The following is a 21,759-nucleotide window of genomic DNA, read 5'->3' on the forward strand; positions in this document are numbered from 1 at the left end:
CTAATTAATGTAAAAGGGGTGTTGTTCAATTACAATTTTAAACTTGTCTTAATTGATGGTTAGGATACCGCTAGGCTAAGAAGAACTATCTTGTTAGAGAAAATAAACACTTGTTGGTATTACCTTATTACAGGTATAAGAGTAAGTTACAGGACTATCATAAGAGTCTTCTTTACTGTCTAAATATTGTTTCTCTACTACACAGTGAGTTATCCATACATTTTCTTCTTGACTATATCCTCACAGAAACATGAAAAATGAATAAATAAATAAGCCCTGTTACATCAGTAACAGAAAAATAAAGGGCAAATATGAGATACAGAATATATGAATACAGACACTGCAAAAAAAAAGACCTCTGGAAAACAAATTAGATGCTTTTAGCCTCTGACTCATCAAGCCAACTTTTGGAAATCTATCCCACAGATTCACCACAGATATGAAATAGTCTGTGTTCAAAGTTACTCACTACAAAAAAAAAAAAAAAAGTTACTCACTGCAGCACTGTTTGCAAAAGCAAGACTACCAGCAATTTGAATGCCCAGTTTATATGAAGGACTTGAATAACTGCATATATACATATATAGCTCTTTAAAAAAAAATAAGATTTCCATAATGGTGAGATTAAAAATACACACACATACACACACACACACACACATAATGTGTTGCCTTTTCTCTAAGAAATGGGAGGTGTTGGGGGTCTCCCTGGTGGTGCAAGGTGTTAAGACGCAACCTATGAAGCTATCCGCAGCTACTGCACAATGAGTTCGATCCCTGGCCAGGGAGTTACCTATATGGCGCAGCAGAACTCTCCTGACTCACCTATATCCTATTTGCATAAAATGGGAATCAAATGAAAATGGGACTTACAGTAGGAGTGAGAGGAGAATGAGGTTGGCAGGGATGAGAACCTTTTCATTTTATACCTTTTTTAATTGTTTGGATTTTTGAATCATGCAAATGTATTACCTAGCTAAAAAACTAACAAAGTTTAAATATAAAAAGTCTATTTTATAAGCTACAGTCTTTGTTAAATCAGTATTTTCTTCTTAAGAGCACTTTCATATCAAAAAATAGGAAAAATGGGCAAAAGTGGTAGAAAACTACTCATTGATTATAAGAAACACCTAACTATAATTAATGTTAAAGAATCCTTTTTAAAAGAAACATAAAAAGCAATATTGTTGAAATCAGAAGTTGGCAATCCGTAAACTGATTTTGTATAGCCTGTGAGCAGAGAATGGGTGTTCGGGTTTATAGGGTTGTGAAGAAAAAATAAAGATATGCAACAGCTATGTGGCCCACAAAGTCAAAAGTATTTACTCTCTGGTCCTTCACAGCCAACATTTGCTGACACCGTTCGAAATAATGGCGTCTTTACATGTCCTTGGTGAAGCAGCAGCAATATAGCCGAGTTACCTTATATGTGCAGATAGTCAATTTCCTCTTCCTGGTTTCGGTGTTTCTCTGCAGTAAGGTATTACACATCTGGAAAACCTGCTGCATGACGGCATCTTGTCTCAGATCATCACGGCCCTTCAGAATAACCAAACACAGTTCATTTTCATATTAGAAAATCACACACAGACTCATTTGAGGGTAGCAAAAGGGCACTCAGAAATCAATCTGAGCATCTGTGCTCCTCTTAACAGTCTCTTAAATATTTAAGACCTAATGCTGTTCTTTCATTTAGAATAGGCAATAATACTGGGTCCACAGACCAGTTTAGAGGAAAGAATGTCCCCTAGCTTCTTTAGTGATGAGACTAATTGGAACTCTACCTGAGGGAACACAGCAGGAAACTGGGCCAAATGGTGGTTCTCTCAACCCCTCTTTAGCAAGACCTAGAGAGCAGTAAGGGAGGAACTTGGACCCTTTGGGGGATGTGTATAGGACTTGGCACAGTGCCACACTCAGGATCTTAAAACAAGAATCTTGACCTTGAACTGTTCAAGAAAATAAGCAAAATTACCAAAATTTTTTCTTTTACAAACAAGTAGATTATCAACTCCATCAAATGTATACATGTTACAAATGTTCTTTTACTTCAGTCAACTGTTAAAATAATGATGATCTTTCAGAGACACACACGAAAAATGGGGGAGGTACTCTGCATCTAGAAAATAAGTGTTTCAATCCTGAAAGTTTTCTCTACTTTTAACTATTGAGGATAAAAACAAAGATCCAAATAAAGCAGGAAGAAAATAGCAGTTATCATTCAGTTTTGACTTTTCCCCACGGGCCCTCTAAGAACCACGCAGCGAAAGGCTCACCTTGACAAGCTGCCGCCTCTCCTTGCCATCAGAGCCTAAACAGTCAATTATTTTTGGTAAATTTAAACCTCCTGCTAAACGAAATTCTCCTTTAAATGACTGTATAGTCACCAGGTTTCCATATTCTCCTGTGGGGTCCACCTAATAAAAAGTACAAGTATGATAATAGGTAGAAATGCTATTTGCATTTAAAGAAAAATGCATTATAAATGACAATTTTAATATTAAACACAGGAATGAAGAATAGTATGCTGTTTGTTAAGAACTGGAGCTTTATTATTTCTTTGACGTTAGAAAAGTTTAAAGATGACAAAAGAACACAATTTAACTCCCTAAATATCTCTTAATAAAACTAGTGCATACAAAATTAGAACAGTTATCACTATGAACCTTTGAAAAAGTAGGATTCAGATCTTACCATTTAACTTTCTATATGTTAAGGCATACAAGAAATAGCCGTCTCCTCAGAGACAGAGGTAAATTGTAGAAAAGGGTGGTGAGATGTTTTCTAGCATTTTCAGGAAATCTAGCATTTTCAGGAAATATTCAGCCAAATAACTTTCCTGGTATAGTTGGAAAGATACTACTTAACAGCTATGATGTAGCTACATTTCAAATCAAACAATTACAGATATTAAGCACTAAACCGCTAATATGAAGAAGAGATTTATAATGTTGTTAAAATAATCATATTCTAGACTGTGATCTTTATTATTACATATATCCTTGACCACATGGTACTTCTAGCAATAAACTATCATTACACATAGCTGAAAGTAGCATTGTGTATATTACAGCAAACAAGTATAATACATCACAGCCAACACATTCTAATGAATATAGAATTTTAAAAAATACAAAATAATTTAAAACTTTCTTGCCAAGTTAAAAATTACTCTTGGGAGAAGTACACTAACTCTTTCTTCTGGTTAATGAAAATAACCAGACTAGATATAACTAGACTTCCTTTCCAAGAAAGAGGGGAGTTGTAAAATTGAAAACAAGGAAGAGAAAGCAGGAGAGGCCTTTAATGATGTAAAAACTTGGGCAAAGGGAATCTAATAAAGAAAAACTATAGCTTAGTACAAATGAAATTGCAAAAAAAGGTGATTTCAAATGGTTGAACTTAATAAAAAAGAATTTAGTTTAATCAAAACAGTTAATGGTGACTTACCTTAATATCCATAGTAGGGACAATAACATCTTCTAAATTCCTAAGTTTAGTAATTGGCTGGTCTGCTGGAATAGTAATACCTTCTGTATTTAAAATAAAGAGGTTTTAGTGACAACTGCAAATTTAGAAACACCAAAAGTAAAGCAAGGGAATTCAGCAGATGCCATAGGCCCAGCAGATGCCAGGGGCTAACCTGTGGGTCTGGTCCTGCCTGCATGAACTGCCTGAATGTCTCCCAGGGCCTGGGAGATACTGTGCTCAGGGTCAGAGCACACCAACAGTTAGCAGGGCTTATATATGAATCTGCAGTTACCTGCCACTGTCATTAAACCATATTCCATTCAAGGTGCCAAGCAGAACATCTTTGAATAATTACATACAGTTTGTGTAGCACACAGGTCATGTGCTCTTGTCATTATTAAATGTGACTAAAGGATATGACAATATTCTTTGCTTACTTACAGGAAAAAATGCTATGAGAAGTTCTACTTTTAACCTAAATAAGAATTTAAGATATGATTCTGACCAGAAATAGGAACACAATTATTAAAGTATAAGGACAGAGATTCTTCTAGTGAAGTCACATAACCAAATACTACATCAGCCTGTATGTGAATAGACACAGCAGGAAGAGTGATAGATTACATGCAAGGCATTCTAACACTTATGGAGGAAATTTTTAAGTGCTAGGGCACAGTGATTTACCAATATCATTTAAAAAAACCTTGACCCTAAAACTCTCAATTATTCAATTATTTTAGTGTTTGCAACCAGATGATTACCCAGAAAAATCATATAATTGATTTAGTGCAGTTAGCTACAGTTTCACCAAAAGATATTAAGTAACGAAATGGATGATATGTAATTATAATCATTGGGACCTTCATATCTGTAATTACACTACTGTCTGTAATTTTAAACGGATCTACATATTAGGTTTTATAATTAATGCATTGCTATAGAGAATAACATAGCAAGAAAGCAACAATCATTCTTTCAGATACATACTTCTCTGCATCTTCCACTGAGTAGCATCTAGGTTTGCTAATATAATATAAGCATCACAAAGAGCCTCTACACTTTTGACCATTTGAGGTCTCCTACTTCTGATAGTTTGTATTATTTTGTTTGCAGCCTCTGTTCGATCCTATTAATAAAGGACAAAAACATTATATCAGGAAATATTCAACATTTTAACTTTTCAGATTTATAATAATGAGGAAAAACAGGATTTATGCACATATCCAGACAATGGAAAGACTAAGTCCCTCAGACAGAAAACAAAACAGTCACTCAATGAATGAAGTAATTAAAATATGCAATAGTAAATTACTTGGGTAGCTTTCCAAATCCATTTTTTCTTTGCTATTACTGGGAAGAAGAGAGTAAAACACAATTAGTATCTCCCATACTTTGAGAAATATGCAGAAATTCTGAACCAATTTTAGGCAGCATCCTAATAACAAAAGGATTTATGAACTGAATAGTGTCAGCAAAACACATTCTTAGAATCCCTGAGACTTAAAGGAATTTTGGGTGGAAAGAATGAATCTCTAAAGTCAAAAAGGTAGAAATATTAAATTCAAATACCTCATCCAGCTGAGAGCTTTGTTTAGGTGCATTTTTAGTTATTCTAATCCTTCTTGCTGCCTCTGGTTTAGTCAGAAATTCATCTTTGTTTGCATTTGCTAAGGCCAGTATAATAAACAAAGTATGATGGGGGTGATCCATTGAAATTCTAGAGATGAGCTGTCAGAAAATAAGGAATTATTACTTTTAAGCAAACAAATAGAAAATGCATAATCTTTTAAATTTTGCTTAATGTCCAGGTATGTGTTGCTATTTTAGATACTGCAGTGGATGGAGTGTATGTATATGCATGAGTCACAGGGGTACATAGGGAGTACGACAGAGAAAATGAGTAACTTATGTGGGGTAGGAAGAAACAAAAGGAAATCTTTATTCTTGTCCTTATATAATACCACGCATATGACTAAAATGTTTTTGTATTTCCATTTCCTAGAGTGGAACAGTAATATAAAGATTCTATAGTATATAATGATACAAAAACAAGCAATTTTTGCCCTCTGATTTGCTAATCTGCAAATTAAAAAAAACAGAATCTTCTGACCACTGGGTCGTTGTTTGCTGATCTGCCCTTTTGGTTCTTCTTATTTTGTTCTGATTGTCAGGTTTACTTACATTATTGAGGACTTCATGAAATCCTAGGCCTCCCATCATCTTGGTCCCCATTCTAGCAGCCAGTTGGTACATCAGAGGCAAAAATTTGTATGATGGAATCTTCATTCCATCTCTCTACCGTTAAAAAAAAAAGTTAAGAAACAATTCAATTTCAAAGTTTCATATCTAAACAAATAAATTATTCTAAGATAATGCTCATCTACTAGAACACTATCTAGAGCTTATTACTAAAACTTCATCAAGTAATTTTTTTGTCCTTATCACTTATTTTATTTGCCAATCTTTCTAAGGGTATTCTAGATCAATTCATCTCTAAGTCATATATTTGATACTAAGTTAAAGTGGAGTCAGAACTAGGATACTTGACATTGATTATATTCCAGTGAACTCAAAGAGGACGAATGTGGATCTGAAAGTCTACTGTGATCTTGCCTCCTGAGAAGTCAAGAGGGTAATAAAATGAAAGAACTATTTTCCCCTTTATGCTAAAGTAAAGGACTTAATGGACACGAGTAGCAGAGATTGGTTGTTTCTATTATAAATCTTATTCTTTTCACCCAGGACAACCACGTACTTTTAAACTTCAAACTGACTGCCAATATATATCTTGTTAACATAACCTTAGAATTAGGTATCATCAGTAAAACTTAAGATTTTTAAATAAAATCTTATGAAATATTGCCACCTTTGTTATCCATTTACCAAAGTAATTCACCGTAAACATCTCAGAAAAAGCAAAAAGCAGGAGAAACCCTTGCTTGTGACCACATTTTTACTTGCTTTCCAAATCCCCCAATCTAACATTCTGGGTAATTTCCTGTGGTAATTGCAAACACAGAGGAAAAGACCCACAGAAATTCTGTCACATCCACATAAACCTGCATCACCAGTGCTAATCATGTACTAGTGAGAAGAGCAACGAACCAAGTGGGGAAAATATGCCACGACAATGGGCGGCTAGAGTATCAGACCACAAAGGAAGACTTGCCTTCATCATGCCATTGACTTCAGAAACACCAGAATTTTCAAGCCAGAGAGAACAAAGACGAAATATCCACATATCATGTTCTTCTCCACTTAACAAGCAATTGATGTAATTTTCAACTGCTTTACATAAGAAACGTTTACGATCCTCTTTCAGTGCTCGGAGGGCACATTCATCCAGCTCTAGCTCTCGCTGCACCTTTACTGTGTATCTTGCGTGGGATAATTAAAGAAAAACACAAAGCCATTACATTTTATACAACTCCAAAATCATACAAAACATACAACAAACACAATGAAAAATCAGGTTTCCATTCCAGGAGAAAAAGCAAAATTCTAGGATTATAAAAGGAAGACATTTACTTTTGTCTGAAAATAAAAAATTGAAAAGCTATCCTAGGCAGCCAAGGTATTTAGTTAACTTTCTTCTCTAGTTATACAGGCAGGCTTAAATGAAGGCTTTCATTATATCAAAATAGGTAACTCTTCTGTATTTAATTTCAACACCTATCTTGTTTTCAACAGTGACACAAACCAACCAACCAAAAATGCACAACAAAAAACTAAAATCTATCTACTCTGCAATAAACTCAGAACCAGAGCATGAATTCTTCAGGAAAAAAGTATGTCAAAGTCTTACATATTAATCTAAGTTTGGGCTAACCACTTTAGAGCCAAGACATCTAAATATACGTAAGCCAAGCTTTAATGCTTTAAGCTACCAGATAAAAATAAGACCAAGTCACATTTTCTTACACTAACACATTCACTCAGTAAACTGGTGCACATCAAAAATGTAACCTAGTTACCTGTTGGTCTGAATTTTATGTTCCCTAAGAAGGCCCACTTCCTCTTTGGCCCTTTTTAGGAGAGCTTGCTTGTTTTCAAATTCTGATGATTTCATGTAGTTTTCGATTCTCTGGTACTGAGTGTCTGAGAACCGTGCTAATGACAGAAATGCCTTCATTTTTCCATTTCTGAGCTCATCATTGTTTTCTCCATCATAATTTCCAGCAACTTCCACTGCCTTCAAGAAAGCATAAGTCATTTATATTTACAGATACTGAATGCATCTAAAGGATCACTCAGATTGAAGTCACAGTTACACTAAAGTTTAACATATATAAACTAAGTTATATGAAGTACAGTATTTTCTTCACATTTCAAACAACTTTGGCAGTACAGAAATAAACAAAACAGTTAATATTTGTAAGGAACTATGCAAAAACAAAGGATTATATAGAACTTAAAAGTCTTGGTCCTATTTTTGAGGGTGGTGGGGCTACAAATGAATGAAAGCTGACTCATATCTTCCTTAGCTAGCTATTTTTGTAAATAAATGAAAGAAGATAAGGGTCAGAAACAACCTGCTGAAAGAGTAGATGCTACTGGGGAGACAGAAGACATATCTGGGTTTACTTTCAAAATATGCTTCTTTTGTTGTATTTTTCTACCTTATTTTGACCTAAAGATTATATAGAGCCAAAACAAATATGGAAAGGTGAAATTATACTTTTATTTGCCCCTGATGAAACAGTGTATTCATGCCAAACAACTATCTTAAGGGCTGTTCAAAAGTCTTACCTTTTCTAGATAGGTCTGCATGATAACTGTAGGATTTTCTAAGCAAGTTTCTGCCAACCAGTTACCACAAACTCTCAGACACTCTGTGTATATAAGCCTTAGGTTGGGATCATTCTGCACAGAAAAAGAAAAATCTTAAAATGTAATTACTTATCATAACTGTACCAAAAAAATTCTATGTAGGGGGAAAGGAAGGTCAAAAATGTTTTTTTTTTCTCATCTGTTTTCAACCAAGCACCTATTTTAATAAATCCAAGTATGTAAGTTTACAAACTAATCATCCTCTATTGTTTGTTATTATTACCATTATTGGAGCAACTCACATTTATTGAGTAGTTTATATTCCAGGTACTTTCTAATAGCTTTATGTATATTAACTCATTTAATACAATGAGTACTGTGAAATGAGTACTATTATTATCCTTAATTTGTAGAGTAGGAGACTAACACAGAGGGAGGTATATCTAGCCAGTCTTACTACAGCACCCATATTGTTACACAGTATTTGTTTTCTTTTTTTTAAAGATTTTTTTATTTATGCATGCAAGAATTGGAGTAAAGACCAGAGGTACAGGGGGTGAGAGGATTCACCAGAGACAGAGTGGGGAACATAACAAGCAGATTGACAGAAATACACTGCTGAGGGGAGCAGTGAGTGAGACAGGAGAGGTCTGCTGCGCCATGTGGGTCAGCTTCCTGGCCAGGGATGGAACTCATGCTGCAGTGGCTGCAGAAACTTCACAGTGCTGAGACTTAACCCCTTGCGCCACCAGGGAAGGCCCTGTTATACAATATTTCAACATCTTATATCAGCTCCCAGGGCTTTGGTATATTGATGAAACCTCTACTAAGGGAGACTGTAACTACAAGTGCCTGATACAACAGGAAGGTAAACTGACTGTTTACTACACTAGGTAAACTATACTAGGCAAGTGTAGGTCAGAGGAACACCACTGTGGCCAAACTTGAAACACTTCATGATTCCTGAAAATGCTCTACTCTGTCCACTGTGTGCCTGAGATAGAGCTGTAGAAGCAACCAAGTTTGCAGCAACTAACATACACACCATATGTCCAGAGTATTTGGACTGACAACTTGCTGACTTGCTTTCTCTGCCATCTGTTCTCAGGCATTTCTGCTTCCATTTTCTAATTTTCAGATTCAAATTTCAGTGTGAAAAATTTCATGTTTGTTTTCCACATACCCCTCTTGACTTGTATAGGAAGTTTTTTTAAAAAGGTTTAACACTGCGATAAATTAATCTGACACATGGTGGGCTGACAGAACTGTAAATAGGAGAAATGAACACTTTCCAAATTTCTTTTTCAAATATTACTTTTCAAGACTCCTTTTTTTAAATTTCTTATTCAGGGTCAGTAATTGTATAGCTTAAATAAAACCGTGAATTTATTAAAAACGCTTTAAAGCACCATAATTTTTATAACAGGTAAATACAAATTTAGCCCATTTAAAAAAAGCATACCTCTGTACAGCAAGCATCCAACTTCTTGATCATTTGTTTGAGAATATTCAGGGCAAGACTCTGCTCCTTTTTTGCCCAGAATACTTGTGCTTCCTCTAGTTGCCACTCAGAGACTCCATGACTGGCTGAATTATACTGTTTAATTTGAAATATCGCCCTTTCAGGTAGCTGAAATGACACATGGGAATATTTTTACTGTAACAACTTAACTACCATTAAGAATAATCATGAAATGCTAAGCAAAATAAGCCAGAAAGAAAAAGAAAAATACTGGATGGTCTCACTCATAGCAGGAATCTAGAAAACTTAAATAAGGGACCAGGAAGAAGAATAACTATAAGAAAGAAAATATCAAAATCAACATACAACTATGAACCAGAGACACTCTATGGAGGGTGGGGGGCGGGGAAAGGAGGGCTTGGGGTCAAAATAAGGGGGTTGTAATTGTATGGGGAATATAAAAATAAAATTTAAATTTAAAAAAATATTGCCTAAAAAAAAAAGAAGAATCATGAAAGCAGAAACTACTATTTGTTGAGGACATGACTGTTTGTCAGGGACTGTCTTAAGCATATCTCTACCTGCCTTCTCCAGGCCCTATTACTGTCTGTCTTTATATATACATATATATGTATGTACACACAGTATATAAAATCATTCAGTTGTTATCAATACAGCAAGTTAAGTAACTTCTCATTTGTAACAGGAAACTGAGACTTAGAGAAGGTGCAAGGCTTAAAGCCCTGTGCCAGGCTTAAACTCAGGTCTAATTCCAAAATGGAAGATTTTAAACAATTATGCTTTAAAGTATTTTAATAGCCAGCCACCACTGTCCCTCAATGACATTTCATTTTCACTCATGCTTTGTATTTCCTGAGTGGTAAAAGGAAAGCTCAAGAGGTGAGATAATATGCTTTTTTTAAGTCTTATTACCTGTATGTTCTTGAAAGTCCGGGCTAGTACAGAGAGCTCTACAAGGTGCTTGGTGAGAATGTCTTTAAGACATTCTCTTTGGGAGTGCGCCATTTCTTTTTCCATCAACATCTCCAAAATGACTGTGCGTAGAGCCATGATAGGCTCCTGAAAACTGAAATCACTGTCTTTAAGAAGCTGGGAGTGTTTCCGCCACTTCATGTACACCTCAGAAGGCTGTCTACCTGTGACTGATCTGAAAGTCAAATCATAGAGTTCGTGTGAGCAAGAGAAATGCAAACAAAATTGCTGTTATGCAGATACTGAAATGTAAGATATAATAAAAAGGCGTTTTTGCAGTAACAAACTGGAACTTCTAAATCACCTGAAATATGGACCAAAGTTTCGAAAAGTAAAAAATTATCAGAACTTTGAGACTCAGCAAAGAGGTCACAGATGATGAACATTTTAAAAGATTTTCTTAAAGACACCCTTCAACTTCACAAAAAGCTATCCTTTTAAATAAGTATTCTGCTGAAGTGAGAACACATTCATCAGTCTATGGCACAGAATGCCTACACCTCTAATCCCACTTCACTGATAAAAAGAGACATGTCAGCATAGGAACGGAGTAAAACCATTAAGTACTGTGCCTGCCAGGCCCAGGGCATGCTGCTATGCCTAACTCTAGCTGTTAAAGAAATCATAATCAGTACAGGACATGCTGGCATCTAGAGGAGGTTTTACTTAGCAACATCACTAAAAGAAGATGCATATTGTACAATTAGTTAGGTGAACAGTATGTTTCCTGCGTCTTCAAAATGAGCAATACTGTCCAATCCTCCAGGAATACTATATTGAGAGAAATTAAGATGAAGCAGGAAGACTAAGAAAGTGACAAGGTGGTAACTATGAAATGAAACTCTTTTAGCTGTTTGACAACCAGAGAAATAATAACACATATTCCAAGAACAGGAAGGTCTCAAACTTTTTAATGTCAGAAACCGCTTTTTACTTTATACACTTTTCATACAAATTATTAAAGATCCTGTAGAACAGGGACCTTTCTTCAGTAAAGACTGCTTGAAACCAGCAGAAGGCCCCCGGAGGAGCCAGAGGTGAGCTGGGAAGTTCGCCAACGCCAGGCCCCTTCTGGCCAGCAGTCTGAGCCCAGAGGGGAGCAGGCACCCACCGCTGGGGCAGACCGGGCGTGCAGGGGAATATGTCCCCATATCGCCATTTTAGAACAGGGACCTTTCTTCAGTAAAGACTGCTTGAAACCGGCAAAGGTCCCCGGAGGAGCCAGAGGTGAGCTGGGCTCACCTTCTGGCCAGCAGTCCAAGCCCAGAGGGGAGTGGACACCCACCACCTGGGCAGACCGGGTGCACAGGAGAGTGCGTCTCCCCATCACCACTTTAGAACAGGGACCTTTCTTCAATAAAGACTGCTTGAAACTGGCAGAAGGCTCCCTGTGGAACCAGAGGGAAAAGGTTCCCTGTGCAGTCAGAGGTGAGCTGAAGGCCCCCACAAGCCTCGTCCTACCTGGCAGGAAGTTGGAAACCAGGGAGGGATCCAGTGATCTGGAACCCAGAGTGCAATCCAGCTGCCTAACCTCCAGGGAAGTTTGTGGGACCTCAAGACACACATTTGTAATTAAACACAGAAGGAGGAAATATTCTGTGCCAGCAACAATTAACATACTTAAAGTACCACTGCCTCACTAGACTTCTGGCTAACAGTATTTCACTTGTTTAGACCGCCAGTTCCTGAACCCCACAAAGAGCACACCAAAAAGATGCCGGCCAGTACCAGCAACACAGTGTGCCAAGGCATATAGCAAATTAGAAAACAGGCAGTAGGGAGTAGAAAAACTACATGCAACCCAGCAACTCCTCAGGAAAAAGGCACACCACAAAAAGAAAACCACCCCCCAGATTGCAACGACAGTAACTTGGAAGAACTTCTGAGCCTTCCAGAAGGAGAATTTAAAATTGCTGTGATTATGACTGACACAAGTCATAAAGGAAAACAATGATAAGGGAAAAATAATCAACGATCAGAAGAATGAAATTGAGTCCCTAACGAGGGAAGTAAAAGAAATGCAGGAGATCAAAGAATTAATGGAGGAGCTAAAGAACTCTGGGAAAAGCAATGAAAGCAGAATAGATGAAATGGAAGAATGAATAAGTACTCTTGAAGACACAGAAATAAAAAGAACCAAAACAGAAAAGGAAAAAGAAGTATGAAGGAAAAAGACCGAAGAAAGACTTTGGGAACTACCTGACTTCATGAGGAAGGAAATATAAGAGTTATAGGAATCCCAGAAGGAGAGGAGAGAGATGTAGGAACAGAGAAAATATTCAAGGAAATAATAGAAGAGAACTTCCCAAACGTGAAGAAGGAGCTGAAAATTGATATACGAGAAGCAAGAAGAGCACCAAACTTCTATGACAAAAGGGAAAATACGGCAAGACACATAATAGTAAAGCTCCCAAGAATCCAAGACAAGGAAAAAATAATGAAGCTGACAAGAGGGAAGAAACAGATAACGTTCAAAGGAAAACCAATCAGACTGACATCAGACTTCTCCAAAGAAACACTATGGGCAAGGAGAGAGTGGAGGGATATAGTCCATAGACTCCAAGAAAACAAATGCCAACCAAGAATATTCTATCCCGCAAAGCTCTCCTTCCTCTATGAAGAAAGAATAAGGACCTTCCCAGACAAACAGAAACTCTGAAATTTCATTACGACTAAACCCCCACTCCAAAAAATACTACAAGGAGTCCTAAAGCCAGAACCTCAGAGAGACGAATAACAACGAAAAAAGGCCAAAAAAAAAGTTATTAATAGAATAAATAAATAAAATCAAAGGAAAGACAAACACAATGGCAAATACAGATGCTAACATATCAATATTAACTCTAAATGTAAATGGACTAAACTCTTCAATAAAAAGACACAGAGTTGCAGCCTGGATTAAGAAACAAAACCCAACCTTTTGCTGTCTCCAGGAAACACATTTAGCTACAAAAGATAAAAATGGGCTCAAAGTTAAAGGATGGAAAACAATCCTACAAGCAAATGGACCAAAAAAGAAAGCAGGAACAGCTATACTTATATCAGATAAAACAGATTTCAAACTCAAAAAGGTAAAAAGAGACCCCAACGGTCACTACATTATGATCAAGGGGACAATACTTCGAGAACAAATAACACTCGTTAACATATAGTCACCAAATGAAGGAGCACTAAAATATATCAGACAACCATTGTCATCTTTGAAAACAGACATCAGAGAAAACATATATGTAGTGGGAGACTTCAACACACCACTATCAACAATGGATAGATCAACAAGACAAAAAAATAAGTAAAGACACTAAAGCTCTAAATAAGGATCAAGAGCACTTGGGCTTAACAGACATCTATAGAACACTAAACCCAAAAAAATCTGAGTACACATTTTTCTCAAGCTCACACAGATCATTCTCCAGGATTGATCACATACTGGGACACAAGACAAACATCAACAGATACACCAAGATTGAAATCATACCAAGCATCTTTTCTGACCATGAAGGCATAAAACTAGAAATAAACAATAAAAAGAAAGCAAGGAACTCTCCTATCTCATAGAGATTGAAAACCACACAACTGGAAGACCACTGGACTAACGGGATCAAAGAAGAAATTAAAAAATTCTTTGAATTGAATGACGAGGGCATTTTCCAATTTCCTGAATGTATGGGATGCAGCAAAAGCAGTAGTAAGAGGAAAATGTATAGCAATAGAGGCTCACATCAAGAAACAAGAAAGAACTCAAAGAAAAACCTAATCCCGAAGCTCAAAGATCTCGAAAAAGAACAACAAAAAACCCCCAAAACCATTTGAAGAAAAGCAATAATAAAAACCAAAGCAGAAATAAATGAAATTGAAACTAAATAAACAATCCAAAAGATCAATGAAACCAAGAGCTGGTTCTTCAAAAAAAATAAATAAAATAGACAAACCCCTAGCCAGGCTCACAAAGGAAAAAAGGGAGAAAGCACAAATAAACAGGATCATAAATGAAAGAAGAGAAATCACAACAGACACAGCAGAAATCAAAAGAATAATCAGTAACTACTATGAACAGTTATATGGAAACAAGTTCAACAGTCTAGAGGAGATAGACAAATTCCTACAACTCTACAATCACACAAAGCTACAGAAAGAAAAAATAGAACACCTAAACAGACCAATTACAAGCAGCAAAATTGAAATGGTAATCAAAAACCTCCCCAAAAACAAAAGCCCAGGACCTGATGGATTTACAAATGAATTCTACCAAACATTCAGAGACAAATTAGCACCTATCCTTCACAAACTCTTCCAAAAAATTGAGAAGGAATGGATAATACCAAACACGTTCTATGAAGACAACATTACACTAATACCAAAACCAAACAAGGACAACACAAAAAAAAAAAAAACTACAGGCCAATCTCCCTAATGAACACTGATGCAAAAATCATCAATAAAATTTTAGCTATCAGAATCCAACAATGTATCCATAAGATAATTCACCACGACCAAGTAGGATTCATTCCAGGGACACAAGGATGGTTCAACATCTGAAAATCAATCAACGTTATCCAACACATCAACAAAAAGAAATATAAAAACCATATGATAATATCAATAGATGCCGAGAAAGCGTTCGACAAAGTGCAACACCCATTCATGATAAAAGCCTTTGAAATTCTCGGGATACAAGGAACATACCTCAACATCATAAAGGCTATATATGACAAGCCAACAGCCAGTATCATTCTCAATGGCAAAAGGCTGAAAGCATTCCCATTAAGATCTGGAACAAGACAAGGATGTCCACTCTCACCACTGCTTTTCAATATAATACTGGAAGTCCTAGCCAGAGCAATAAGACAAGAGAAAGACATACAAGGAATCCAAATAGGAAAAGAAGAAGTCAAACTATCACTATTTGCAGATGATATTATAATATACACAGAGAACCCCAAAAACTTCACAGAAAAACTAACTCAACTCATCAATTAGTTCAGTAAAGTGGCAGGATACAAAATCAACATGCAAAAGTCAGCAGCCTTCCCATACACAAACAATAAATCTGAAGAAGAAGAAATTAAAAAAAAAATCCCTTTTATAATCGAAACAAAAAAAAAATCAAATACTTGGGAATATATCTAACAAAAGAGGTAAAGGACCTATACAAAGAAAACTATGAAACACTGTTAAAAGAAACAGAAGAAGACACAGAGAAATGGAAAGACATCCCCTGCTCATGGATTGGAAGAATAAACATTATTAAAATGGCCATCCTACCAAAAGCAATATACAGATTCAATGCTATTCCAATCAAAATTTCAATGTCATTCTTCAAAGAAATAGAACAATTATTGATGAAATTCATATGGAATCACCAAAAACCCCGAATAGCCAAAGCTCTCCTAAAAAAAAAAATGAATGGAGGCATCAAACTCCCAGACTTCAAACTATACTACAAAGCCATAATCATTCAAAACTGCATGGTATTGAACAAGAACAGACACACAGACCAATGGAATCAAATATAGAATTAATCCAGAAATAAACCCACAGATTTATGGTCAACTAATCTTCGACAAAGGAGCAAAGAATATGCATTGGAGCAAAGAAAGTCTGTTCAATAAATGGTGCTGGGAAAACTGGGTCACTACATGCAAAAGAATGAAGCTTGACTACTACCTCACACCATGCACAAAAACCAACTCAAAATGGATTAAAGAACTAGACATAAGACCTGAAACCATAAAATACATAGAAGGAAATATAGGCGAAACACTACATGATATGCACATCAAAGACATCTTTACAGACACATCACCCAAAGCAGTGATAGTGAAGGCAAAGATAAACAGCTGGGACTACATCAAATTAAAGAGCTTCTGCACAGCAAAAGAGACAATAACAAAAACAAAGAGAAACCCCACCAACTGGGAGAACATTTTTGCATACAGAACTAATGATAAAGGACTGATCACAAAAATCTACAAAGAGCTGATGAGACTCAACAACAACAAAGAATAATCCAGTCCAAAAATGGGCAGAAGAGCTAAAAAGAAACTTCTCTGAAGAGGAAATGCAAATGGTCAACAGGCATATGAAAAAATGTTCAACATCACTTGTAATCAGGGAAATGCAAATCAAAACTACAATGAGATACCGCCTTACGCCAGTGAGAATGGCACATATTAAAAATACTAGCAACAACAAATGTTGGCGAGGGTGTGGAGAAAAAGGAACTCTCCTGCACTGTTGGTGGGAGTACAAACTGGTCCAACCACTATGGAGAGCTGTGTGGAGATTTCTTGACCTACTAAACATAGAGCTTCCATATGATCCAGCAATTCCACTCCTAGGTATTTACCCAAAGGACACAGAAACAGTAATTCCAAAGGGCACCTGCATGCCTATGTTTATAGCAGCACTATTTACAATAGCTGAGCTTTGGAAACAACCCAAATGCCCAAAAATAGATGACTGGATGAAGTAGATGTGGTACATATACACCATGGAATATTACTCAGCATTCAAAAAAGATAAACACATGCAATTTGCAGCAACATGGTTGGAGCTGGAAGAAATCATGCTCAGCGAAATAAACCAGAAAGAAAAAGAAAAATACCGGATGGTCTCACTCATAGCAGGAATCTAGAAAACCTAAATAAGAGACCAGGAAAAAGAATAACTATAAGAAAGAAAATATCAAAGTCAACAAACAACTATGAACCAGAGACACTCTATGGGAGGTGGGATTTGGGGAAAGGAGGGCTTGGGGTCAAAATAAGGGGGTTGTAATTGTATGGGGAATATAAAAAATAAAATTTAAATTAAAAAAATTATTAAAGATCCCAAAGAGCTTTTGTATTAGAAGCTAAAACTGAGAAAAATCTAATATGTATTAATTTATTTTAAAATAACAGTAACAAAGATTTTATATAGTATAAATAACATTTTTTTTTAAATAATAAATTTTATTTTTATATTCCCCCATACAATTGCAAAAGCCCCATTCTGACCCCAATCCTTCCCTTCCCACCCCCCAGCCCCAAAAAGTATCTCTGGTTCATAGTTTTTTGTTGATTTTGATTTTGACTTTCTTATATTCATTTTCCTGGTCCCTTATTTAAGTTTTCTAGATTCCTGCTATTAGTGAGACCATCCGGTATTTTTCTTTTTCTTTTTGGCTTATTTCACTGAGCATGATCCCTTCCAGCGCCATCCATGTTGCTGCAAATTGCATGTGTTTATCTTTTTTGAATGCTGAGTAATATTCCATGGTGTATATGTACCACATCTTCTTGATCCAGTCATCTATTTTTGGGCATTTGGGTTGTTTCCAAAGCTCAGCTATTGTAAATAGTGCTGCTATAAACATAGGGGTGCAGGTGTTCTTTGGAATTGATGTTTCTGTGTCCTTTGGGTAAATACCTAGGAGTGGAATTGCTGGATCATATGGAAGCTCTATGTTTAGAAGGTCCAGAAATCTCCACACAGCTCTCCATAGCGGTTGGACCAGTTTGCACTCCCACCAACAGTGCAGAAGAGTTCCTTTTTCTCCACACCCTCGCCAACATTTGTTGTTGCTAGTTTTTTTAATATGTGCCATTCTCACTGGTGTGAGATGGTATCTCATGGTAGTTTTGATTTGCATTCCCCTGATTACAAGTGATGTTGAACATTTTTTCATATGTCTGTTGGCCATTTGCATTTCCTCTTCAGAGAAGTTTCTTTTTAGCTCTTCTGCCCATTATTTGACTGGATTATTTTCTTTGTTGTTGCTGAGTCTCATCAGCTCTTTGCAGATTTTTGTGATCAGTCCTTTATCATTAGTGTTGGGTGCAAAAATGTTCTCCCAGTTGGTGGGGTTTCTCTTTGTTTTTGTTATTGTCTCTTTTGCTGTGCAGAAGCTCTTTAATTTGATGTAGTCCCAGCTGTTTATCTTTGCCTTCACTATCACTGCTTTGGGTGATGTGTCTGTAAAGATGTCTTTGATGTGCATATCATGTAGTGTTTCGCCTATATTTCCTTCTATGTATTTTATGGTTTCAGGTCTTATGTCTAGTTCTTTAATCCATTTTGAGTTGATTTTTGTGTATGGTGTGAGGTAGTGGTCAAGCTTCATTCTTTTGCATGTAATAAATAACATTTTTAATGAAAAGCACACAAAACAAAGTGAATGAAAGGACAATGTTTTTGCATTTCTGCAAATCTCTTTGATGTCTGGTTTGATAGTGATAATTGTATTCTCATCCTTGCTTGTGCTTTAGGTTTATTGTGATACAATGTTTTCACTGATTTAAGTGAAGACTAACTTCATACAGATGTGAAGTTGGAAAAGGGAGAAACGTGAATATTTGCCTATCTTTCTGTGTTACCTCATCAAAACTTTACTCATGAGAGTACGAAACCACAAAAAAAATCAAACAATACCTTCTTATAGTTATAACGACAGTTTTGTTTCATGGATGCTTGGAAAGTATCTTGGAGACCCCCAGGAATCTCCATACCACATTTTGAGAACTACTCTTCTCAAGCTTAAGCACATAAGTTCAAAGCATAAGTTGCTAGGGTGTAAGTATTTATTCACTAGTATATCAAACTTTTCCTCTGCCTCTCTTCCTTATAATGCCCATCAGAGAAAGAGCTATAATTACATATCAGGGTTCCTTGAGAAATTCTTTCCTGTTTTTTAGTTGAAAGCATCTTTCATTCAGAAGAAAAGTTCCTGGATTTTTGGCAGTGAGAACTACCAATGTATTTATTGGTGAAAGCAGAAAACAGTTTGTTCCTTTATTCTCTATTAAGAAGAGTGACATAAATGGCTCTGTCTTTTGCTATGCAATTTTGGAAAAAGTCATTATTTTCTGACTCTAAAATTTCCTTCTCTGCTTTCCTTTCTACTTACAAGTAATAAAGTTATGGTAATCGTGGTCATTAATAAGCACTTTCCTTCTTCTTAACAATGGTGACTCAGAATGACAGCGCTAAAAGAGGCCCTAAAGACCACCAAATATAAATCCCCCCTTTTCGAAGTAAGGAAATGAGGCCCAATGAGATCAATGACTTCTCAAAGTCACAAAGTACAAACTTAGATCCAAAGCATTCTGAGTAACTACTTCATCTCATATCCCATCATTTCTGGAGAAGCTATTTCTAGATTTCTTTTTACCATTTTAAGAGGCAACCTCCAAAAATTCATCAACATTCACCGAATATAAAAATCAATGAATGTTTACTGAAAATCAGGAAAAACACTGGGGTACAACAATAAATGAGAGAATAGGCCCTACTTTTTAGAGCTCCTAGTATCAGATGGCAGTGGACAGTAAATGGCACTAATGCAATGCAGTGCTCCACTGAGCAGGAACCATGAACATATAGTTTTGTCTGGAGAAAAACTGTAAACTAAATTTGAAAACTTCAATTTTTTACTAGGAAAATCTTTGAAAATATTTACAGGACACAGTTCACTAAGGCTAATCAACTTGTACCTTGATAAAAGGAACGAAATATACATCAGATCTCTTTTTAATTTTTTTAAAGTCATCATTGGTAACAGGAAAGCTGCACATTGGGATTTAAAGTCCTATGAATCACATACCTTGAGAAAAGGTCCCCGATGTTTTCAAGCTCGCCAATGGCCTGCAATCTACTAAGTGTGGGGTAGAGGGAATACACAGACTCAAGACTACCCTTACACAACTCTTCCACTTCCTTTACCCTGGGGGCAGAAAAGACAAGACACTCTGATAAGTAAGAGGTTTTCAGGAAAACCTCTAAATAGTTTCACAACGTAGATAAGTTATAAGTACAAGCATAATGCAGTGGAGACAAAGTCAGTTCTACGGACAGAAATATAAATCCCAGTTTTGCTTCTTAAGGCTGTATCGCTTTGGGCACATCACTGGCCTTCTGAGAACCTAAGGTTTTAACTTCCAGAATTATTCTGAGTAGAGTATACAAGTGGAAAGAGCTGAATAAAGCAGCTAGCCCATAATAAGCACTTAAATAGCAACAATGCTATTTCTGTAATAAAATGCAAGAGTTATTAGGTCACTTCTATTAAGCAAAAATAATATAGCATATTTGGTTATCAAGTTACAGTGAAGTACTTTCTTTGGTATTCTCCTACTTGTACCTCCAAACATACCTCTAAGAATTTAAGCATCAGTCACCACTTAGTAAAAAGAACCCTCATGCTAAGAGAAGTAAATGCCATATAACCACTTAGGGAGGCAAAATTTAAACTTTCAGTATACTAGTCCAGGAGGAAAATCAAAAGAGTGGAATCAACAAGACATTTTTGAGGGTTCAGAGTAAAGATTTGATCTGGAGATCCCAGAAAGAATTTTTTAAAGGAAAGAATATATGTGAACACATAAACACCAAAAAAAGTATTAAATAAAAACTTATGTAAATATCTAACATATACACATACTTGTATATCTAAAACAAAAAATACCAAGGTATGCATAAATATTTGCCAAGTGTACATTAAACAATCCTTTAACATAATACACTTAAAGCATTGAGAACGCCTTTGCAATATACAGAAAACAACTGTTAAAATAGGCACACCCCTAATTCTTAAAAAACATGATTGCAGAAGACAAATTCATCACCCCTCATTCCTCAGATATGCAAAAGGAATAAAATGGTTCATCACTGGATACTGCCCACCCTTTTGCACTTTGGAGTTTCAACGCTGATAGCTATGCATCACTATGACAAAGGGAGTGTGCAGTCTAGGAGAGGGCTGGAAATTTCAGGGAACCACCTGACCATCACTACATATCGTAGTCCCTTCACCACTGCAAATCCTTATGCTGAGGTTTCTTGCAGAAAAGACGTCATGACATTAAATGCTAAAATACAATAACTCTTTTTGTAATACCTGGCATATTTGAGTGTTTCATGAAATGTGGAGAATTCTTTATCTCTCAGAGATTGCAGAGCATTATACAGAGATTCATGGTAACTGATTCCTTCTGTTTTATTGCTGTGAGATAATTTAAAAAAATGAAAGAAAAAATATATTTAAAACCAAAACCTTATGATATTCATGCATAAATAACTTC

General features: G+C 36.1%; 1 protein-coding gene across 4 annotated transcripts in view; it reads right to left on the minus strand.

The window, feature by feature from the left end:
* Positions 1-21,759, minus strand: part of ATM (ATM serine/threonine kinase) — a 107,765-nt gene that overhangs the window by 17,498 nt on the left and 68,508 nt on the right. For all 4 annotated transcript variants that reach the window (XM_054693233.1, XM_037505679.2, XM_054693232.1 and 1 more), the window contains 13 exons: positions 21,576-21,680; positions 20,283-20,402; positions 10,637-10,871; positions 9,704-9,871; positions 8,221-8,334; positions 7,446-7,663; positions 6,641-6,848; positions 5,653-5,766; positions 5,041-5,199; positions 4,459-4,597; positions 3,451-3,533; positions 2,277-2,417; positions 1,423-1,539 (listed from right to left, as the gene is read on the minus strand). In XM_054693233.1, the coding sequence (XP_054549208.1) occupies positions 1,423-1,539; positions 2,277-2,417; positions 3,451-3,533; positions 4,459-4,597; positions 5,041-5,199; positions 5,653-5,766; positions 6,641-6,848; positions 7,446-7,663; positions 8,221-8,334; positions 9,704-9,871; positions 10,637-10,871; positions 20,283-20,402; positions 21,576-21,680 (1,921 nt within the window). The remainder of the gene's footprint in view (positions 1-1,422; positions 1,540-2,276; positions 2,418-3,450; positions 3,534-4,458; positions 4,598-5,040; positions 5,200-5,652; positions 5,767-6,640; positions 6,849-7,445; positions 7,664-8,220; positions 8,335-9,703; positions 9,872-10,636; positions 10,872-20,282; positions 20,403-21,575; positions 21,681-21,759) is intronic.

Source organism: Talpa occidentalis, unplaced genomic scaffold, assembly GCF_014898055.3.
Source record: "Talpa occidentalis isolate TD23 unplaced genomic scaffold, MPIMG_talOcc4v2.1 talOcc4.12, whole genome shotgun sequence".
Taxonomy (NCBI): domain Eukaryota; kingdom Metazoa; phylum Chordata; class Mammalia; order Eulipotyphla; family Talpidae; genus Talpa; species Talpa occidentalis.